Below are 18,291 nucleotides of genomic sequence, written 5' to 3'. Positions count from 1 at the left end.
AGCACCGGCCTGCCGCGGCGGTTCGCTTCTCGGCTGCCCGCGGCGGGGTCGGAGGGAGCTGTTGGGGGGGCGGGTACAGGGCACAGGGAAGCGAATAGTTCGTCACAATGATGACGTAGTACCTACGGCATCGTGGAGTTCTCCAGCTTGAACGCTGCACGCTGTGACGAACTATTTACTCGGTGATGGACTCGGGGAAAGGCAGGTGGGGGAGAAGTTCCTGATTTAGTGATTGCTCATTACCAAAACCATGGGAAGTGTTCCTGAGCACAGAGATTGGCTGTGTCAGCAGAAGAGTTCTGTAGTGTAGTTAATCGATCTCTGCATGACATAAGCTGACTGTAAATCTTGTCTTTTGCCGTAGCTGTGTCTGTGCGTCGGTGGTTTACGCTGCCAGCGCAAAAGAGGTGAACTGATTATCGCCCCAGCAAACGTAGTTACAAAGCAGTGTCTAGTGTAGACCAAGACTAAATCTCTGGAGATTAAACAGTAGTAATTTCTTACTTCTCGGAGGAAGGAAAAAAAAAAATCACTTAGAGAACTCTGGGCAAGAGGGATTTGTGGCCTAATTTAGGAAGATCATTGCATCCAGAAACTTTGCGTGGGAAAAGACGGCAGTAGCTGTGGGAGAAGCTGGCAAGCGCGTGGCAAGGCTGAGCGCACTGCTGCAAATGCTGCTCAGATCTATACTTGATACGTTGTGTTGATGCTGATCTTTTGTTTCTAAAATTGTGAATAGTAGACTTTTGTTTTGGAACATGCTATGTGTTTTGTTGTAGGTAATGTTAAAGGTAACTTTTATTTTTTTTCCTTAGATATGGGCTCATTATGCCAAAAAAATTGCCACAGAAAAATCTCGTTTCGAACAAACTTTCGGTGTTTGCAGATGACTCTGACGAAGAGGTCAGTTCAACAATTTTCTTCTGAAATTTGCCCCATATTCTGCAAATTATTTACAACCCTTAATGCCTGCATCAACTTATGGCAGTGTCACTAAGATACGTGTCATCATTTTGGATTTGGGTGTGACATATGAGCCGTGTTTTCTTTAGTGCAAGTTACATGGAAGTGATGACTTGATTGTTCATTACTTTCTGTCAGCTCTTCCAAAAGTTCATCACATGTGGCAACCTGTTTGCAAGAGTTAACAATATCTAGCTCGTAAAGAAATTTGTTGGCTGTCACTGGTAAATATGTCTGCAAATAGAAAGACAATCAACAGTCGTTCCTCAGATGCTAACTTTAAAGTGTAGTTGTTAAGTGTATTTCGTCCTTTAGCTCATTCCACCCAAATCTGATGTAACTGATTTATGATGTTCGCACTCGCTGTAAACAAAAGCAGAGCTGTATAAACTAAAAGTTGTAAAGCAAAAAAAAAAAAAAAAGAAAGGCAAGTAATGAGAATTACTTGTAATTCTGGAAGTACTCGCAATACTTGTAATATTAGATTGAACAATACATAGCTTTCTATGATCACAGAGTTTAGTGCTACTCTGTGATGTATGACTGTATTGCATGATTTTGATACTGTTGTTTTCTGTTGTCTCCTTTAATTTTTTTATTTTTTTTAAGTATTACCTTCAAAATATTAGCTTTCTACCTGCCCCAGTAGAGGGTGCTGTACACTATAAAAATTACTACTTCTGGATGTACTGCTATGAGTATCAGGGGCATCTAAGAACTGGCGTGGTATATAGGCTGGTTTGGATACCTTACAGCAACCCAACTTCTAAAACAGAATTTTTGAAGGATTTAAAGCCAATAGCTTCATAATTTACAGGTAAAGAATAGAAACTCAGAATTGTGGGGATGAACTCTCCACATGGATGGAGCTTTCTGGATGTAATGTTACAATTTACTGGGTTTTATTGATCTGGAATTACTTGTGATAATTTAATCATAATGTCATTATGTGCATATTTAACTTTTTTCCACAAAACCAAGAAAATGAACTTTACATATACCCATAGTCTAGAATTTTAACATTTAAGAAGTTGAAATTTAGAATCAGTTGAAATTTAGAAACAGAACATGTGTTACAAAAATCTTCTTACTGCTCTAGAGCTTCAGTCAATGCTCTTCCTTTTGTGTGGTTGAAAATAACAATGCTAATAAAGTGTCAAATAATCTGTCAGTTTCTGACTCCCCATTATCAAAACTTTTTTTTTAAATGGTCTTTTAATGAACTAGCAGTTGTTATTTTTATGTCACAGAAAGCCTGAATCTAGCAATTCCCCACCTCTGTGTGCCTGGTTTCATTACAGAATCCAGAATGCTGCTGTTGATGGTGTCTGAGCTCCCTTTATACAAGGCATGAAAGGGCTGAGGGCCTTCCTAGTAATGTCCACTCAACCCTCAACGTGCAACTGCCTCAATGCAGCTTATAGGACTTAGAGGAAAGAGAGAGGACAGGAACATGTCTTAAATCCCATCTCTTTCCTCGCTTAGCTGCTGTCCTCAGCACGCTCAGGAGGTGCGTCCCGTCACTTGAGCTCATAGCTGGCGTCATGGCTCTAAGAGAGGCTTTCCTTTAACTACAGCTAATGGAGATGGCAGCGGCTCCGCTGTCCTCAGTGGCAGGAGGACTTTCCCTGTCAGTTTGGGGTTTGGTGTCTTTCTCTACATTAACGGACTGACCCCATATTTTCCACATCCCAAGAATGAGCTTGAATTAATCTATTGTCATTAAACATTGCATGGTGGGACTGGGAACCTTCCTGAGTATGGGGCTATCTTGTGTTTTTTCACTTCATATTTTCTTTTAATACCTAAACATTAAAGCAAAATAATGAATGCTAATAATTCTAATAATAACAATGTACGATGCTGTCTACTAACTTTTAGCTTAACAGATCAAGTATCCTCCCTTTCAGAAAGGCTGACATTCACTAGCAGCGTCTGCTATAAAGACTCTTAAAAGTTGTCATGCTCATCAGTATGGTACATATCCAGCAAAAAGTAATAATCTCATAACTGCCTTTATCAAAGAAGATCATTTTTAAAAAAAGCAAAATTACTTTATTAGTTCAATAATAATTTCAGAGCTTTTCAAGATAAGGAGCAGCATTTGGGAGGGGTTTCATTTCCTGTCTGCTACCTTATCGGTCAGAACTACATCTCAAATGTCTGGAGATTATGTATTTTTAACTGAACTCTAATAAAGTTTGTGCTGGGAAATCTGCACACCTGACTTGGTCTGTGATTATATATTAGATACCAAACTTTTACTCCCTTTTTTTAAAATGTTACTATGCATATTTCATTAAGATTTTGCCTGTACCCTTGATGAAGGAATTTGAAAGGTTTTTTTGCTGTGGCTAAGTACGTTCATGGATGTTAGTTGCTGATGAAGATGATCTTTGAATTACTTCATAAGAAGTAGAACATCTGGGATGGAAATTTTCTTGAAATACAATGTTGACTGGGAAAAAGTAAACGAGGCAATTACAGTTACTTCTAGCCAATATAGTTCTGAATTATTTGCCTTCATAATGAGGCGTTGTTGCTGTCTTTAAAAACTGGGGGGAAGGTTGTTACCCCTAGGAAAGCCTGTGGTAGAGAGTAGATGTTACAGCAACAAACTATGATCTGTTAGAAATAAGTTTCCATTCTGGCTTACTGTTATTTGTGATATATCCATTTTCTCAAAAAATATTATTCCCTTATTCACGCATTGCGTTTTCAGAGGTGGCTTGTCAGTATTCCTAGTGCACTGTTCCATGTTCTATTTTATCTTTGGAATTTAGTTGAAAATATCTCCGTGGTACAGTAGCTAAAATTTCTGTTTCTTAATTGTATCAGAATGACCCAACATACATTCCTGTACCTTACCACCCTTTCAAAACTGATTTGTTGCTACAGGATGTAAAGTGGAGCTGAAAAAATAACTGTACATAGATTACAGTAGGTGCTAAATTCAGGAGAGAGATCATGGAGTCAGTGTGGATAGTTCTGTGAATGTATATCAGCTTGATTTGGTGGTTTTTTAGTGACCATCTAAAAGCTAAATCGAGTGTTTAAGCAGGCACGAAGGAAGAAGCTGAAAACAAGCAGAAAATTATATCCTGTTGTAGACTCAGATTTTTGCTTACAGATCCTTCCATTCACTTTGGAACTTTGCAAAGGATACAGTATGACTGAAAAAAAGATTGGCAAAGTAATGAGTATTGATGATCAGAGTTTATGCAACAGTTTTCATGCAAAATAAGACTGTGTAGCCTAAAGGGGCTCTTAGAAAAAAGATTACTGAGAAGAGGGAGGTGGAGAGGAGTAACTTGAGAGGATGTGTGTAAAATCAAGAATGATTCAGAGAAAGTAAAGTGATTTTGCCATCTCTCATAATACGAGCAGTAGGGTATATTACAAAATTACCAAGTAACTGGTTTAATCTAAACAAAAGGAAGCTTGGTTTTTTTCTCCACACAATGTATAGTTAAGTTGTGGAATTCATTGCCACAGGATATTGTGGCATGGCCAAAAATATAAATGGATTCAGAAATGGATTAGTCAAATTAAGGGATGCTCTACTTCCTGGTTTCTGGAAGCTAGGAGGGAGTGCCTAGGAAAGCTAATTCTGTATGTGACTTGCTTTTCATGTTCTTTCTCTTAGTCTTCTGCTAGTAGCCATGACTCGTGTAGTGTATGAATTGAGATGAATCTGTTGCCTGACTTGATTCTGCACCCCCCCGGCCCTGTGAAGGCTTGAGTCTCATGTACATTTAGCGATCATCCATGTGCAGGCTGTAGTTGGATAATATAGGTCTCTATGAGGGCAAGCCTTAATGATTCACTGCTAAGTACATATACATGAGAGTGCAAGTAGCTCATTTTAAGATGTTTTAATACCGAAGTGCCATGAATCCAGAGGTCTCACAGTCTGAGATTCCTTATCTGATGTGAGAGGAATGAAGTGAGCGGAGTCAGATCTCAGCCTTTCAGAGATGTAGCCACACAGGGCCACAGGGGCAAGATCCATAGAAACACGTGCTGGTATCTATACTTGGGTTCACTTTGTGAACTGGCTGGCTGGCTGCTTCTTTCACTTGCTGATCAACTAGAGCTCCAAATTACCTGCTGTTGATGTTTGGTCAAATATTTTTCTGCACGTCCAGTTAAAACTAGATGGTTGTAGTGAGAGATTAAAATCAAACTATGTATAATCTGCTGGACATGACTGAAGCATTTTGTTTCCCTTTAAAATGCATTTCACTTTAAACAAAGGTAATTCATTTTACGTGTCTACTGCAAAGCAGCATGTAGAGAATTCAAAAGGGCAATGTTGAAGGACAAAGCCCCCTCATGGGTCTTTCATAACAGGTTATATTAGAGCAGAAGCATCTTTTGGTTTTAAAAAAGGAATGGAGTGACGTCTTACATTGTCTATCAGTAAGTACCATGCCTGGGGTTTTGGTAGCAACCACAGATGCTTTTCCTTAGGAGATGGGCTATGCAGCTAATATGAGATACTCTATTAATAATAGCTATTATGTCAGAATTTGTTGGTCTCGTACTTGTGGCAGTCAGTGGGGACAAACAAGTCAGGCATCTCATATATACTTTGAGAGCATCTGTTAAAATAGTTGTGACATTTTTTACAAGACATTCTCAGCTTCAGATTTAAGGTTGTAACTTCCTAGAAACCGGGTGCAGCACTGAAAATGATACTAGTCACAGACTAGGACTTGTTTTCTGAGGCTGTGCTTAAATGGTGCTGCACCCTCTGCTGCAGAAATTATGTCATTTACAGCAGCAGTTTAGGAGGAATTACTTCTAAAAACCCAATGTCAGCAACTGACTTTTTTTCCCCAAGAACAAACGAGACAAATGAGTAGCAACTCAGAAGGATAAATAGAGCCCAGGTATTCTTTAAACTAGGCACGTGCAGGTGAATCATTTGCTCTCCTCCTCTTGGTTTTCAAAAAAGAGCTTTATACAATTCGTTGTCTGACATTTGCCCATAGTAAGTTTCTGAATACACTGGCCAATTTCAAGTGAACTCAACAAGACTAGACATCTCCACCTGCAGAACAAAGACCCCATTAATGTCCCGATGAGGAGAAAGACAAGATGATCTCAACCCTCCTCGGTTCTGTTCGGCTGGCCTGGAAGCTGAGGGCTGGCTGCCTAGTCTAGGTGAGACGGGAGGGAGCAGGAGATGCAGGGGGAAACCAAGGAGCTGCAGCTGGGACCTGAGATGTGGGAAGACTGGGACATTGTGGTGGAAAGGCAGAGGAGACAAATTTGTAAGAAAACGAAATTTTAGTTGTCTTGTTTGTGGAATTACCTTTTTAGGTATTTGCATTTGAACTTTGAATTGAGCTTTTTGTATAAAGCTGTAAATGGTTTGCATGCTCTGTCCTGAGTTGAACATAGCTGAGACAAACCAAAAACACTGGTCAGAGTTTGAATGTCCGTTCTTCTTTGGTGGTGTAGGAGCAATGTAAAGAAGACATGTTAAGAAGTAACGTGCAAGGGGTACTTGCTTGCAGGGTAAAAATGAGGAGGTAGCTTAAGCACTTAAAAACCTGAAAGAAGCTTACAGATACCTGAAGAAGATAAGAAATGGGAGAGAACAGTGAGAAATGTTAGTAGATTGGGGTAATTTTTTTCATTTCTCTTTTTTTTTTTTTCCTTTTTTTTTTTTTAACCTTTTCAGTTGTGTACAAGCTATCTTCCATGGTCTTGTAGGAGCGGTAGTCTGGAGAGTCTCATCTGTAAGAGTTTCTTGATTTGCATGGATTCTATGTCACTTCACAGGGTAGGGTTAAAACATTTTCTCCTTCCAGAAAATATTAAACTCTAAGCTTTGTGCTTCAGAAGAATAGCTTGACTGCAGGGAAAGAAGTATGAGACAGATTGCTGAGCTTATAGGGCCTTTAATAAATGGGCAGTTGATAAGTAAAAACAATACAAAAGAACGGGAAGTTCTCATCTATCAGAGCTCATAGCACAACAGGAAATTGTCAACCATAAACCATTAGGGAAGGTATTTGTTTTTTGTAAACTTACTGCCACTCTAGACAAACAAATCGCAGGTGGACTTCTTTACAATTACATGTACGTAAAGAGGATTATATATTACAGTTGTGTTTATGTAATCTTTGCAGATCAACACGTTTATTTCATGTAGGCAGACAAGGACAACATCCTAAGCAGTGTTTCAAATATTTTGCGTGGAATAAAGCTTATTCTGTAAATATAACTGCAGAATCTGTTTTGTCTTTTACTGAGCCCCTGCTTTCTGGCATAATGCGGGGGAGATTCCTTACTGTTTAGGTACCTTTCTGTAAAATCAATGTAAGAGTGTCTGGTGAAGGAATCCTTCAGTGATGACCCTTAATATGTCAAGCAGAGGACCGTCTTCTTCCCCAAGAGCTGGGAGGAAGTCTAGGTCTTCTGTGTAATGCTGGTGTGTGTTCCACTGTCAATTTAAAATATTTGTTTATATTAAGAAATTTATACTAAGTCATTTGTAGCATTTTATTAGAAGAAAGCATATGACATAAAAATCAAGTACTGTATTTTAAATGTTTCTCAACATCAGCTAGTCAATCCTGAAAGCCAGAGGTAAATACTAGATGAATGAAGCCAGGATTCTTGTAGTTTGTTTTAAACTAAATAATCCACTATCTACTTCCCCCAGTCAACCAGCCAACCAGCTACATAAATAAATACGAGACTATATCCAATTCTAGTCCAAATAATTGGCAAGCTGCAGTATACAGGGTGTAGTCCCTGATACCACAGTGGACCCTGTGAGTGTGTTGCTAACGTCTGCCAAGCTCAGTTTCCTAAAGCCTGAAGTGTGGTCTGCTTCCTTACCTGGGTATCTGCAGCTGGGTAAGAGAGGGAGGCTGCTTTCTAGTGATGAGTATAACTGAATCCGTGCAGGGTTTTTCTTCGTGGAAGTGCACATGACGCTTTCCCTTTATTACTGTAGTTTAACCACGAGGTTTTAACATTTTGAAAGCAGAGACGGATTTTATCTAAGTCTGCACGTAGCAATTAAAGCACCAGAAGAAGTTGGAATATGGGCCCTTTCAAGTTCCCATTTTTACTTGTCTTTAAGTCTCTCACTTGGAGTGGGCTAGGAAGGAATATTTTGAATATTCTGTCTCTCAGGTTTTTCTGATTGTAGTATTACTTATGACAGTAAGCACTAGCATGTTTATGGGAAGTGAGCAAAGGTCTAGAGTATCTAGAATTCAGTGGATGCTATTATGTGGTACCATATGTACTTCTCCAAATATTGACAGTGTTGCTCTAGCACCTTCTCTTGCTGAGTTGAGAATTACTTGGTACTCCTGTGAGAGATCTACCTTTCTGGCTTTTTTTCTTCAAAAAAGCTACACAGACCCTTGTAAGTCTTTTTATTATTTATGGTTTGCACAGCAGAAAAAACTCCCTTAGAGGTGATCACTGTGTATACATGTTAGTTAGTCCCATACGACTTGTGAACTCACTAACAATCTTAACCATCCTTGGTGGGCGGCAGAGGGCCCAAAGATACTGCGTTCCTGTGGTCTTCATGAAAACTGGCAGCTGGGTAGAGGGGCAGACATGGATGAGAATTTGTGATTTTAATCTTTCTCAGTGTTGAGGAGGAACCGTTGACTGACTGCTCAGCACAGGCCTGCCTTCTGGTCACACGCGGTGTTGCCCACCTGCCAAATCAAGCAGGCGGGGTGTCTGAGGAGGTGATAGGGGAAATAAATGAAGAGACGGAGGGCGCAGTCTCACGTATAATGAAGCTCCATTAATTCTGCTGCTCGTGGCACAACTTGTTCCCTGTTTCTGAAATTAACCAGTGAAGAACACTTGGACTGTTTATAGTCTGTCATGTAGAAAATTGTGGAAAAGCACTTGGCTTTTTTCCTTGTTGACACATCTGTTAAAATTTTAATAGCATAAGAAGGAGGGGTCACGACACGTTATTGTTATTATTTTATTTTAAACATCAAATGAAATCAAAAGCCTTCTTGTTCAGGGGATCTGTTTGAATTTACATGGTGCTAATTTTGTTTGATTTCAGAATATCCTAGTCCCTGCTGCCAAGCTCCCTGCTAGTTGGTTTCCGTTTTTTAATTTTATTAAGAGCTGATTACACAATCTCTTTGTGTTTTTAAAAAGTGATATAGAGCATATATTAATCAAAGCTGCAAAACTTGGGAAGCTGCCAAAATGCAAGAGGATGTTTCCCTCCTATTTCTGCTTTTTAGGATTAAGAGATATTTAATTACATAAACAAGGATATGAGTCTTGTCATGTATAGCGAATCTATTTATTAAACAGTATTATCTGTTGTTTGAGAAAAAATAGATATGCAGTTTAGTTCAACACTAATTAAAAGAAAACTAAATAAAATACAAAGTTTGTTTTTTTAAAAGACGGCATGATTAAAAAATGTTTTCACTAGTGGATTTTTTTTTCTTAGGGAAGATTAGTATTGCTATTTTCTAGCGTATTAATCTTGAAAAATTAAACACTAATGTTTGAAGTACACGGTGTTCAAATCAGCAGTATTCTTACTTTTAAAAATACGGCACTAATGATACAGATCAGAACTGAAATAAGTGCCAAATCCTTTCAGATACTTGTTTTTTACTATGAATACAGTTTTTTCATGTGATTGTCAGTAAGAATGTCTGCTCGTGACTGCTACATCTCTGATGACATTTACATGTTGGAAGAAGAGAATGTGTATTCTGAATAGCACCTATCCATTTCACAGACTGTTAGAAATATAATTTAAAAAATCATTGAGAATATTTATCCTTCTTTATGCACAAACATGTAATTCCCAAGAACGTTAAAATGTTTTTGATACATAAATTGGTAGGAGGGTATAATTCAAATTTCTGTTGATTTGGGGGGGGGGTTCTGTGTTTTCCTTTTTTTTTTCTTTTTTTTTAAATGGCAAAAGCTGAAAGAATTGTAGTGTTTGTGAGTGAGCAGATGTATTACAAGCATCCTTCTCTTAGCGATTTGTTTCAGTAGTGGCTTTAGCTGTCCTTTGCTAGATGTTGTGCCTGCTGATGTGCTAGCTTCTTGCACCAACAGACTAACCCATGCTGTAGTGGAGGGGTACGTCTTTTCTACCAGTTTTTTGACACTGGTTGGAGGAAGGCACAGTTTTCACAGACCTATGTCTCTGCACATTTCTTGGGCAGAGATTGCTTGTTTTGTGAAATGGCATGAAATTTTATGCAGCTTTTGAGGTACACGTCGTTGAAATAGTGTTCTTAAACTCATCACCATTTTCATTAAAAATACATATACATATGTTGAGGGACTGCAATACTTTGCTTGTGGAAAAGGCTGATTCATTGTATGCTTGTGAATGAACTTTCAGTTTTTCTTGCTTACAGAAAAATACTATTGAAGTGAGAGACTGACTTATGTAATGGGACTATTATATAGTTGTTTGTTAGAATGTAAGAAAAATAATATGAGCTGTGTCAACATAATTAATTTTATTTCTGCAATGTTTCCTTCTTATAGCCATCTGTTGGTGAAAGTCTTCAGAAAGAAGCATTGAAAAAACAAGCAATGAAACAGGTAAGATGCAGTGGGAACTCTTCATGCCCATGGCAAATTAGGAAATTGCTGCATCCATTCTCTTTTATTAAATAATTGCAGAAACGTAATTGTGCAACTTCAGAATTACCCTTTAAAAAAATTCCACGCAATTTTATGATTTTGTGCATTGCTCTTTGCAGCACAAGACCTTTAAAACGTGACTTGACAGTCTCAGAGTCTTTCCTCTAGCAAAGATTTTGTTTCACTTTTCTGGGCAAGATTGTTCTTTTTGGAATTCTTCTGGCTGTGATCAGGGTAGCTGAAAAACTGCCCAATGAAAGCTGCGTGAGTGAGATTTAACACAGAGCTGGTCATAACTTAAAACGCAATAAAATTTCTGTTTACTCAATGCAAGCACTTAAATACACAAGATGTTGACGTTTGTTTTGTGGCATTGAATGCATTGATGTTTTTAGAATTTCTCAAACAGTTTGTTTCATTTGTAGAATGTAATGTTACAAAGTATTGGGGTTTTAAATATTTAAATATATACCAACAGTGAGCCTTTTACTGTAATCGAGGAATAAATTGTACAGAGGAAACACGAATTTTACATTTAAAAAAGTTCCAGACCAATAGAAGACATAGCTAGAAGAAGAAAATATTTATGCATCATACATTTAGCGCATTGCTGGTTTTTGATGGAAGTGGCATGTGCTTGAGAGAAACTTGTATGGTTGCCGTTGAGCATACGTTGATCTCCTCTGTTGTCAGGAGATCTGATCGAAGGGCTCCCCTAGCAGTTGCCTTTTTCTGATAGGGCTTTTAAAAACTGAACGGTTTCACAGTTCTTACTTCCAACGTGACTGTACAAACAGAGGATAGAACTGTGAAATACAGAATCATATCCTGAATTATATTGGTACATATTTATTATTTGGAGCTTTGGGGAAGGGGGATAAACTATCGATGAAAACAGACAGTAAAACTTATTGAAATGTTGTTTACTGTTTCTTAAAAAAAATGAATTACGTTATTTGATGGAACAGTGCTCATTAAGAAGTGTCCAGTATTGTTTTGACTGTTGTGCTTTGCTTCCTATATTTCCTATAACTGCAAATACTGCTGATGATTTGGTGGTTCGTCTTCTCAACCCTGGTAAACAGTTCAAGAACTTCGTAGATCAGACTTTTTAATTTACATTCAATGTTCTAATGGATAGGTTTATACTATAGATCTGTTTAAATTACAATATAGGAATAAAATGTTTAAAAATAGTAAAAATTTCATGCTTAATTTTCTGGTATCTTTTCTTCTCCTCCCCCCTTTTTTTCTTTTAGACTAAATTGGAGATTCAGAAGGCTTTGGAGGAAGATGCTACAGTGTACGAATATGACAGCATTTATGATGAAATGCAGCAAAAGAAGAAAGAAAGTAATGCCAGAGTGTTATCTGGAAAAGATGACAAAAAGGTCGATACCTGAAAATGTATGCTGTCTGTCTTATCTCTGTATGCTTGGAATAACTATGATTGATTAACTTTTAAGCTTTGCCAAATGCATTTTCTCATGGGGCACGCAAGTATTGTGCTCAAATTCTGTTACATAAGGTAGTAATTTGCAAGAATTTTGGCAAAACTGTTAGCTCATCAGATACTTCAGAGTCCTGATCCAGTGGTATTCTGGAGGGCGGCAGACTACAAGTTTCCCACCCAATTTATGATGTACATACAGCATATCTTTCTGTGTATTTCTGAAGGGAATGTTACAATGGGATAATAGGATTAGAGGCAGTGGGCCCTGCAACAATACTACTTCTGATAATAAAGACTCTTTGATTATTAAGCCAATGACCATAAATCATCCTTCCTCACTCACTAGTGTGCTTACTGGAGAACTGTCAGAAGTCTAAAGTGATTAACTTTCCTTGGTGAAATGTGAGCCGATTTCCACAGCCCAATGCCTTGTTTCAAAGCATTGCTGAATTATCCTGACAAGTGATATTTTCATTGTTAGTTATTCTATCTCATTTGAAAGCTCTTGTCAGGTTACGTGGGTATAAAAGGAAGCTTCCCACTCCTTTACAGCAATAGAAAGGCAAGACTATTACAAGACAGCAGACGGAGGGGTGAGAAATCAAAAAACATTTAATTTCACTCAGAGTAAAAATCATCCTAGTCAAAGATGGGCTGAATGTTTTGATTGAATACAGCAACCTCTTTTGTTATTGGGAAGCATGCCATGTTAGTGATCTAAAAGGGAGTGACAGTTTATTTCAGATAGCTATCAAACAGTGTGAGAATATGTTAGACTAGCTTCTGTCAATTTTCTTCCATTACCAACTTTCTTCAACATCTCCATCAATCCCAATTTATGTTTTCTCAGCCACCTCAAATGCCTCTCAGCATGATACTTTTTTCCCCTCCTATTTTAGCCCAGATACATCCAAAATATCCTCAAAGCAGCTGAGATTAGAAAGAAGGAGCAAGAAAAAAGAATGGAAAGAAAAATTCAGAAAGAGCGTGAAATGGAAGGAGGAGAGTTTGCTCACAAAGAGGCTTTTGTGACTTCAGCCTATAAGAAGAAGCTGCAAGAAAGGGCTGAGGAGGAGGAAAGAGAGAGAAGAGAGGCAGCTCTCGAGGGTGAGATTCACACTGAAGTAATTCCCCTTAAAAAGAAGTATGGCCTTGTACATGATTTACAACATTGTCATCTGGTTGTTTCTCTGTGAGGCTTGAGATAATTAAAATAAAAAAGGACCAGATAGCAGATACTGAATCAGATCCCACTTTGTTATTTTCCTTTGTACACGTTACTAAAGGAACAGAGGAAGCTCCTCTGTGTGTCAGTACTATTTGGGTTGCTATGTTTAATTTTTGAGGAAGGGTCAGTTGTTGAAGGAAGACTTGTAAGCCTGGGGTACAACGACGCTTACGCTCCTTACTTCAGACATTCTGTACAGTGTCCCAGGAATAGGTGTAAAGAATACGATATAGGATCATAAGGTAAATCAGGTTGGAGTGGACTGAAGGTCATCTATTCCAGCCTTTTGCTCAAAGCATGGTCTGTTATGAGGTCAAATTAGGTTGTTCTGAGCATTTTCCACTCTGGGCTTGAAAACTTCCAGGATGGAGTTTGCAGTCTTGGTGGTGTTTTTACCGATTGTGAGTTGTGTCTCATGAGTATTTGTAGCACAGTAAATCCAACCTTACTTTCTTTCTCTTAGCGTACCTGGATGTGACCAAACAGAAGGATCTCAGTGGATTTTACAGACATCTTTTAAACCAGAGGGTGGGGGAAGAAGAGATGCCTAAATGCAGCTTCCGTGAAGCCAGGTAGGATGCAATTCCAGAAGGCTTTCAGGTATAAACCAGCTTCTGGCTGTTTGTGATTCCAGACTCACTGGAACGCAGTAAGAGTTAGACAGAGAATACTAAAACACCGGAGGGTAAGCTGATTTCTTTATACATCTGACTAACGGAATTATTTGGAAAATGCCTAATGTTTGTCTACAAGACAGAAACAAGCAGGACAGGGATGCCATTTAAAAAGTAACAAGAGGACAGTCGTACTTGTAATACTGCTTGGTATTATTGTAACCTAATATATGGCAATCTGTATTAAGTTACATATTGAATCCTGAGGGAGACAAAGGGTAAAATAATGGGCATAGAGGTAAGTCATAGAAAATGATGTTGTGATAAGATTTTCCTGAAAAGAATGTGGGTCTCTAACTTTGTACTTATTCCACATTTACAGGTTCATAAAAAATAAATTAATTGAGTGTTGATGCTGTGGTAAAAGGAAATTAATCAAATATATAAGAAATCCAGTGGGAATATTTTAAAATCTTAATATATGCACATTCCAAAGCAAAGTACTGAGATGAGGCTGAATTATTTATGTAGTTCAGATGGTGAAATTCTGCCCTGTGGATAAATATGGTGAAGGGGCTATGTTTCTTATATACAACAGCTGATCAATTAATTCAGGTTAAAACTCACTTGAGATAGGCTTTAAACCTGGCTATCACTAGTTAAATGCTTGCCATCACAAAGAAAATGCAGCTTTCATCAAGAGATCTTCTGGATCTGAGATTGGATTATTAGAAAGTAAATTCTTAGCTTAAATGAAGAATGTGATTGCAGTGAAGTTACTCAGCTAGCTGAAATAAGGGAATTCTCAATTACATCTTTAGTATAAAGATATGCCATCTTATTGGAAATAAATAGGGAAAAGCAGCGTAAAAGAAGTAGGAAGTAAGAATTACTGACTGGAAGAAAAGCAGAACGGCTTCCTGATTTTAAGCAGAAAATGGGAAATTTGAGGCCACAGTTTTGTCATTTGAGACTTAAAGTATTAGTATACCTATGTGTTTGGAAAAACATCCCATCTCAGGCTTTCACCAAAGAGAAATACCTGTCTGGTTTCAGTGGTGCTACTGAGGTGGTTACATGAATTTTGCATTTTATAGTTTCTTCTTTTTATTGATGAAATCTTAAGTTATTCACTTGCATCTCTTTATAAAAACAGTAGCAGTAGTGGTCAGTCCACTTGGTCGTCCATTTGCTTTAATAGTTCTTCTTTCAGAGCGTCTTCAGGAAGATGTAGTTTTGTACTATGTAGAGATCATTTGAAATGATGGCTTCTTAATCTTGCAAATTAAGGAAATGTTCCTTTTCTGAGTTTTATGTAAAATTAATTCAGGAGAAAACAAGTAGTACTGTAGATGGTGCTCCCAGCAAGGCTTTCAGATAAGCTCAGGTGTATGTTTTAATTTTATTCTTTCTTATGGTGGTACAATAGGATACAGAGAGAAAACAGCTTGATTTTTAGACCTCAGAATTTGCATCACTTCTCCCTAAGTGATCCACTTTGACTTGTCATTTTAATTAATTGGATTACTAAATAAATTATCAAACTTTTCAGCATAATTTTTAGTCATTGTTCATGGACTAACCGTGCTTTGAAGCATGCATCAAACGTTCAATCTAACTGGATGGTGTGCTGATTGATAAGAATTTACCACAGACTGTTACTGTAGCTGTAGGATTAGAAAGCAGAGACACGTGGCTTGTGTGAGTAACATGTATTTCCTTATCAGTCAGAAAAGAATGACAAAGCATAACCTTTCTGCCTACTGCCCAAATTGGTCCTCTATGGGTCGGCTTTTTGTACTTAAGAATCTATGAACTGTTAAAAGATACTAATTTCTATCTAGCCATAAGACTGAGATCTTCAGAAATAGTAGACTAAAAAAATCTTCTACTACTACTAATGGAAGCTATGTTCCTACCTCTGTCAACAAAACATACAACCTGCTTCTTCCCTGGATAATTATTTGACGTGAATTGAGGAATAAACACATAGGAAAAAATGTGTAGCTTGCCAAAAAGCTTACACGAGAATACAAATCTATGTCTTTGTCCTTAGACGGAGGCTACAGATTCTTAACCATAGTCATTCTTTTGGATAAATTAATCCGCTCGCATTCACCAATGAACCAGATACAGATACTTAATAGAAATCCTTTGCGCTGGATTCCTGGAACCTGAGCCACGGACAGATTTGCTTTCTTAGACTTTTCAGCAGCATCTTTTGCTTAAGTCCTGACCGGAAGTCAGTTTGTAGAAAAGTCTGAGATTTCAGGCTGTGTAATGTTGTTTTTTCTTTTTTAACATAAAAAATGTAGGATAAAGGAAGAAAAAGCTGACAGTTGTTATGATGAATCCAACCAAAGGAACAAGTGCCCATATGAAAGGCAAAGACTGAAGCCCTCTGATAAGGAAGAGAATAATCCAGATGCTGATACCGACTTAGGAACTGATAGTAGTGATGATGATAAGAGACACAAAAATAGTAAAGTAGATTTGAAAAAGAAAAGGAGAGAGAGCTCTGTGAGCAGTGAGGAGGAGGCTAAACGTCACAAGAGCCAGAGGCATTCCAGGTCACCAAGCTCATCCAGTGTGGAGGAAGAGCTGCGCACAAAAGCCCAAACAAATCATCTTACAAAGAGGGGAGAGAGCAGACCAAGCAGAAGGGGAAATGATGAACAGTACAGGGAAAAAGATTATGAGAGAAGTAGGACCCACGAAAAGGATCACCAAAGGGAAAAGGAAGAGCGACATAGATATGGGGATCACACTAATAAAGATAACTACAGAAGGAGGGAAGAGCAAGATGGTAAACAAAGGGGGAAGGAAAGAAAAGAGAGGGAGGGACATAGCAGAGAATGGAGGAAGGGAAAGGAGAGAGAAGAGAAGGGCTCAGAAAAGGAACGAGAGAAAGACAGACTAAGAAATGGTAAAGAAAGATATAACGACAGAGAGAAGGAGAGAGGAGAGAAATGCAGAGAAAAGGAGGATCATGTGAAGGAGAGGAGAGAGAAATATGGTCGTGATGAAAAGAAATACAGAGAGAGGAGGGAAGGTACTCCTACATCTTTAGAAAAAGGTGGAGAGACTGATCTGGAAAAAGAGAGAACGGGAAAAGAGAGAGAGGTGGATGAGAAGGGAAGATCCAGCTCTGGAATTTTGTCTGAGCAGAAACGTAAAGCTGGAGAAGGGGAGAAAGAGGAGAAAGAACAAGCACAGAAACCATCTGAGAGCATGAGCAAATTTGCCAAACGGAGCAATGAAGAGACAGTCATGTCAGCAAGGGACCGCTATTTAGCCAGGCAAATGGCACGTGTCAGTTCTAAATCTTACATTGAGAAGGAAGAAGATTAATGTCCCTGCGGTGGGCAAAAACACTTGGTCTGTCAGCCAAGAGGAAAAGCCACTGCTGCATGGACTCTTGTACAGAAGTAAAAGTGTATCCTAGCTATTTATTCCTGGCTTTCATTTAATAAATTGTGTGCGCCATAGTAGAAGAACAACTTTTGAAATGGATTACTGGATCACTTGGTACACACCCTTAGTCTGTTGATACAGTTGAAATATTAAATTTGGCTGACTCTGTCCACCCTGGCCTTCAGTACCCTATCCTTGATAATTGAAGATTCTGGGACAGACCTCAGAGTGTTAATGTGAGGTGAGAATACTTCCCCCTGGCAGCCCCTGCTCCTTCCACCAGCTGAAACAGTGAGCTCTGCTGAAACAAAGGTGTTCTCAGGCCTTAGCAGGAGTCATTGTTGCCCACTGATACTCTCAAAAATGAGAAGCAGACCTGTAAAAGTGGGGAAAAAAGCAAGAAAAACAGCCTGAATAATAACCTAGGAGATTTCTGTACGTAGTATGGCATTTTGTAAGCTAAATGCATATTGATATATGAATTTTGTATTTATGTGTGGGCTTTGATTTTGGGGACCTGATGTACAGAAACACTTAAATAAAGTGTAAGATTCATACTGGATCTAATGTGTGGGTCTTTCTTAATGCTTGTGTTATTTTACTGCATCTTTTTTGCGTGAAATAAGGTATATGAGTCCCTTTTCATGTATTACAGTAATATCTGCTTGTTCTGCTGGAGGTAATATTTTAGATTTGTCAATCTGTCCAAAGGTTCATAATCAAGAATAAAGTTATCTCCAAACTATAACCTAGTAAGTAGGATATCTGACAGTGGTCATAGTTTTTAGAATATGTTTTCGACACTTTTCACAATAGTTTCTTTCACTTTGTTTTGTAGTAAGTTTTTCACTTTTATGCTACAGTAAGGTGAACTAATATAAAAAAAAAGATTTTTGAGATGGTGTTTTTCTAATATTTTGTTCATCAGACTTAGTAATTAGACAAAATGTGAGTAAAATTAAATGCCAAGCTTGCCAGTTTAC

General features: G+C 38.1%; 1 protein-coding gene across 2 annotated transcripts; it reads left to right on the top strand.

Moving 5' to 3' along the window:
• Nucleotides 1-126: 126 nt before the first annotated feature.
• NSRP1 (nuclear speckle splicing regulatory protein 1) lies at nt 127-17,869 on the top strand. Of its 2 annotated transcripts, XM_009328650.1 has the most exons (7): nt 127-205; nt 816-903; nt 10,501-10,557; nt 11,859-11,990; nt 12,952-13,159; nt 13,744-13,852; nt 16,210-17,869. In XM_009328650.1, exons 1-7 carry the CDS (start codon nt 186-188, stop codon nt 17,243-17,245), a joined length of 1,650 nt encoding a protein of 549 aa, XP_009326925.1. In that variant the 5' UTR covers nt 127-185; the 3' UTR covers nt 17,246-17,869. The 2 variants fall into 2 exon arrangements, with proteins under 2 accessions (XP_009326925.1, XP_009326926.1); XM_009328651.1 differs by lacking the exons at nt 127-205; nt 816-903; nt 10,501-10,557 and having other exon boundaries at nt 11,950-12,006.
• The last annotated feature ends 422 nt before the right edge of the window (nt 17,870-18,291 follow it).

The sequence above is a fragment of the Pygoscelis adeliae genome, unplaced genomic scaffold (assembly GCF_000699105.1).
Source record: "Pygoscelis adeliae isolate BGI_AS28 unplaced genomic scaffold, ASM69910v1 Scaffold347, whole genome shotgun sequence".
NCBI lineage: Eukaryota > Metazoa > Chordata > Aves > Sphenisciformes > Spheniscidae > Pygoscelis > Pygoscelis adeliae.
The sequence above is the reverse complement of the archived record's forward strand: the minus strand, read 5'-3'. Positions and strand labels throughout refer to the sequence as shown.

Coding starts and splice junctions, on each gene's coding strand:
- NSRP1 (XM_009328650.1), top strand. CDS start 186: ATGGACTCGGGGAAAGGCAG. Junction 11,991..12,951: donor CTGGAAAAGATGACAAAAAG/GTCGATACCTGA, acceptor CTCCTATTTTAG/CCCAGATACATCCAAAATAT. Junction 13,160..13,743: donor AAGAGAGGCAGCTCTCGAGG/GTGAGATTCACA, acceptor TCTTTCTCTTAG/CGTACCTGGATGTGACCAAA.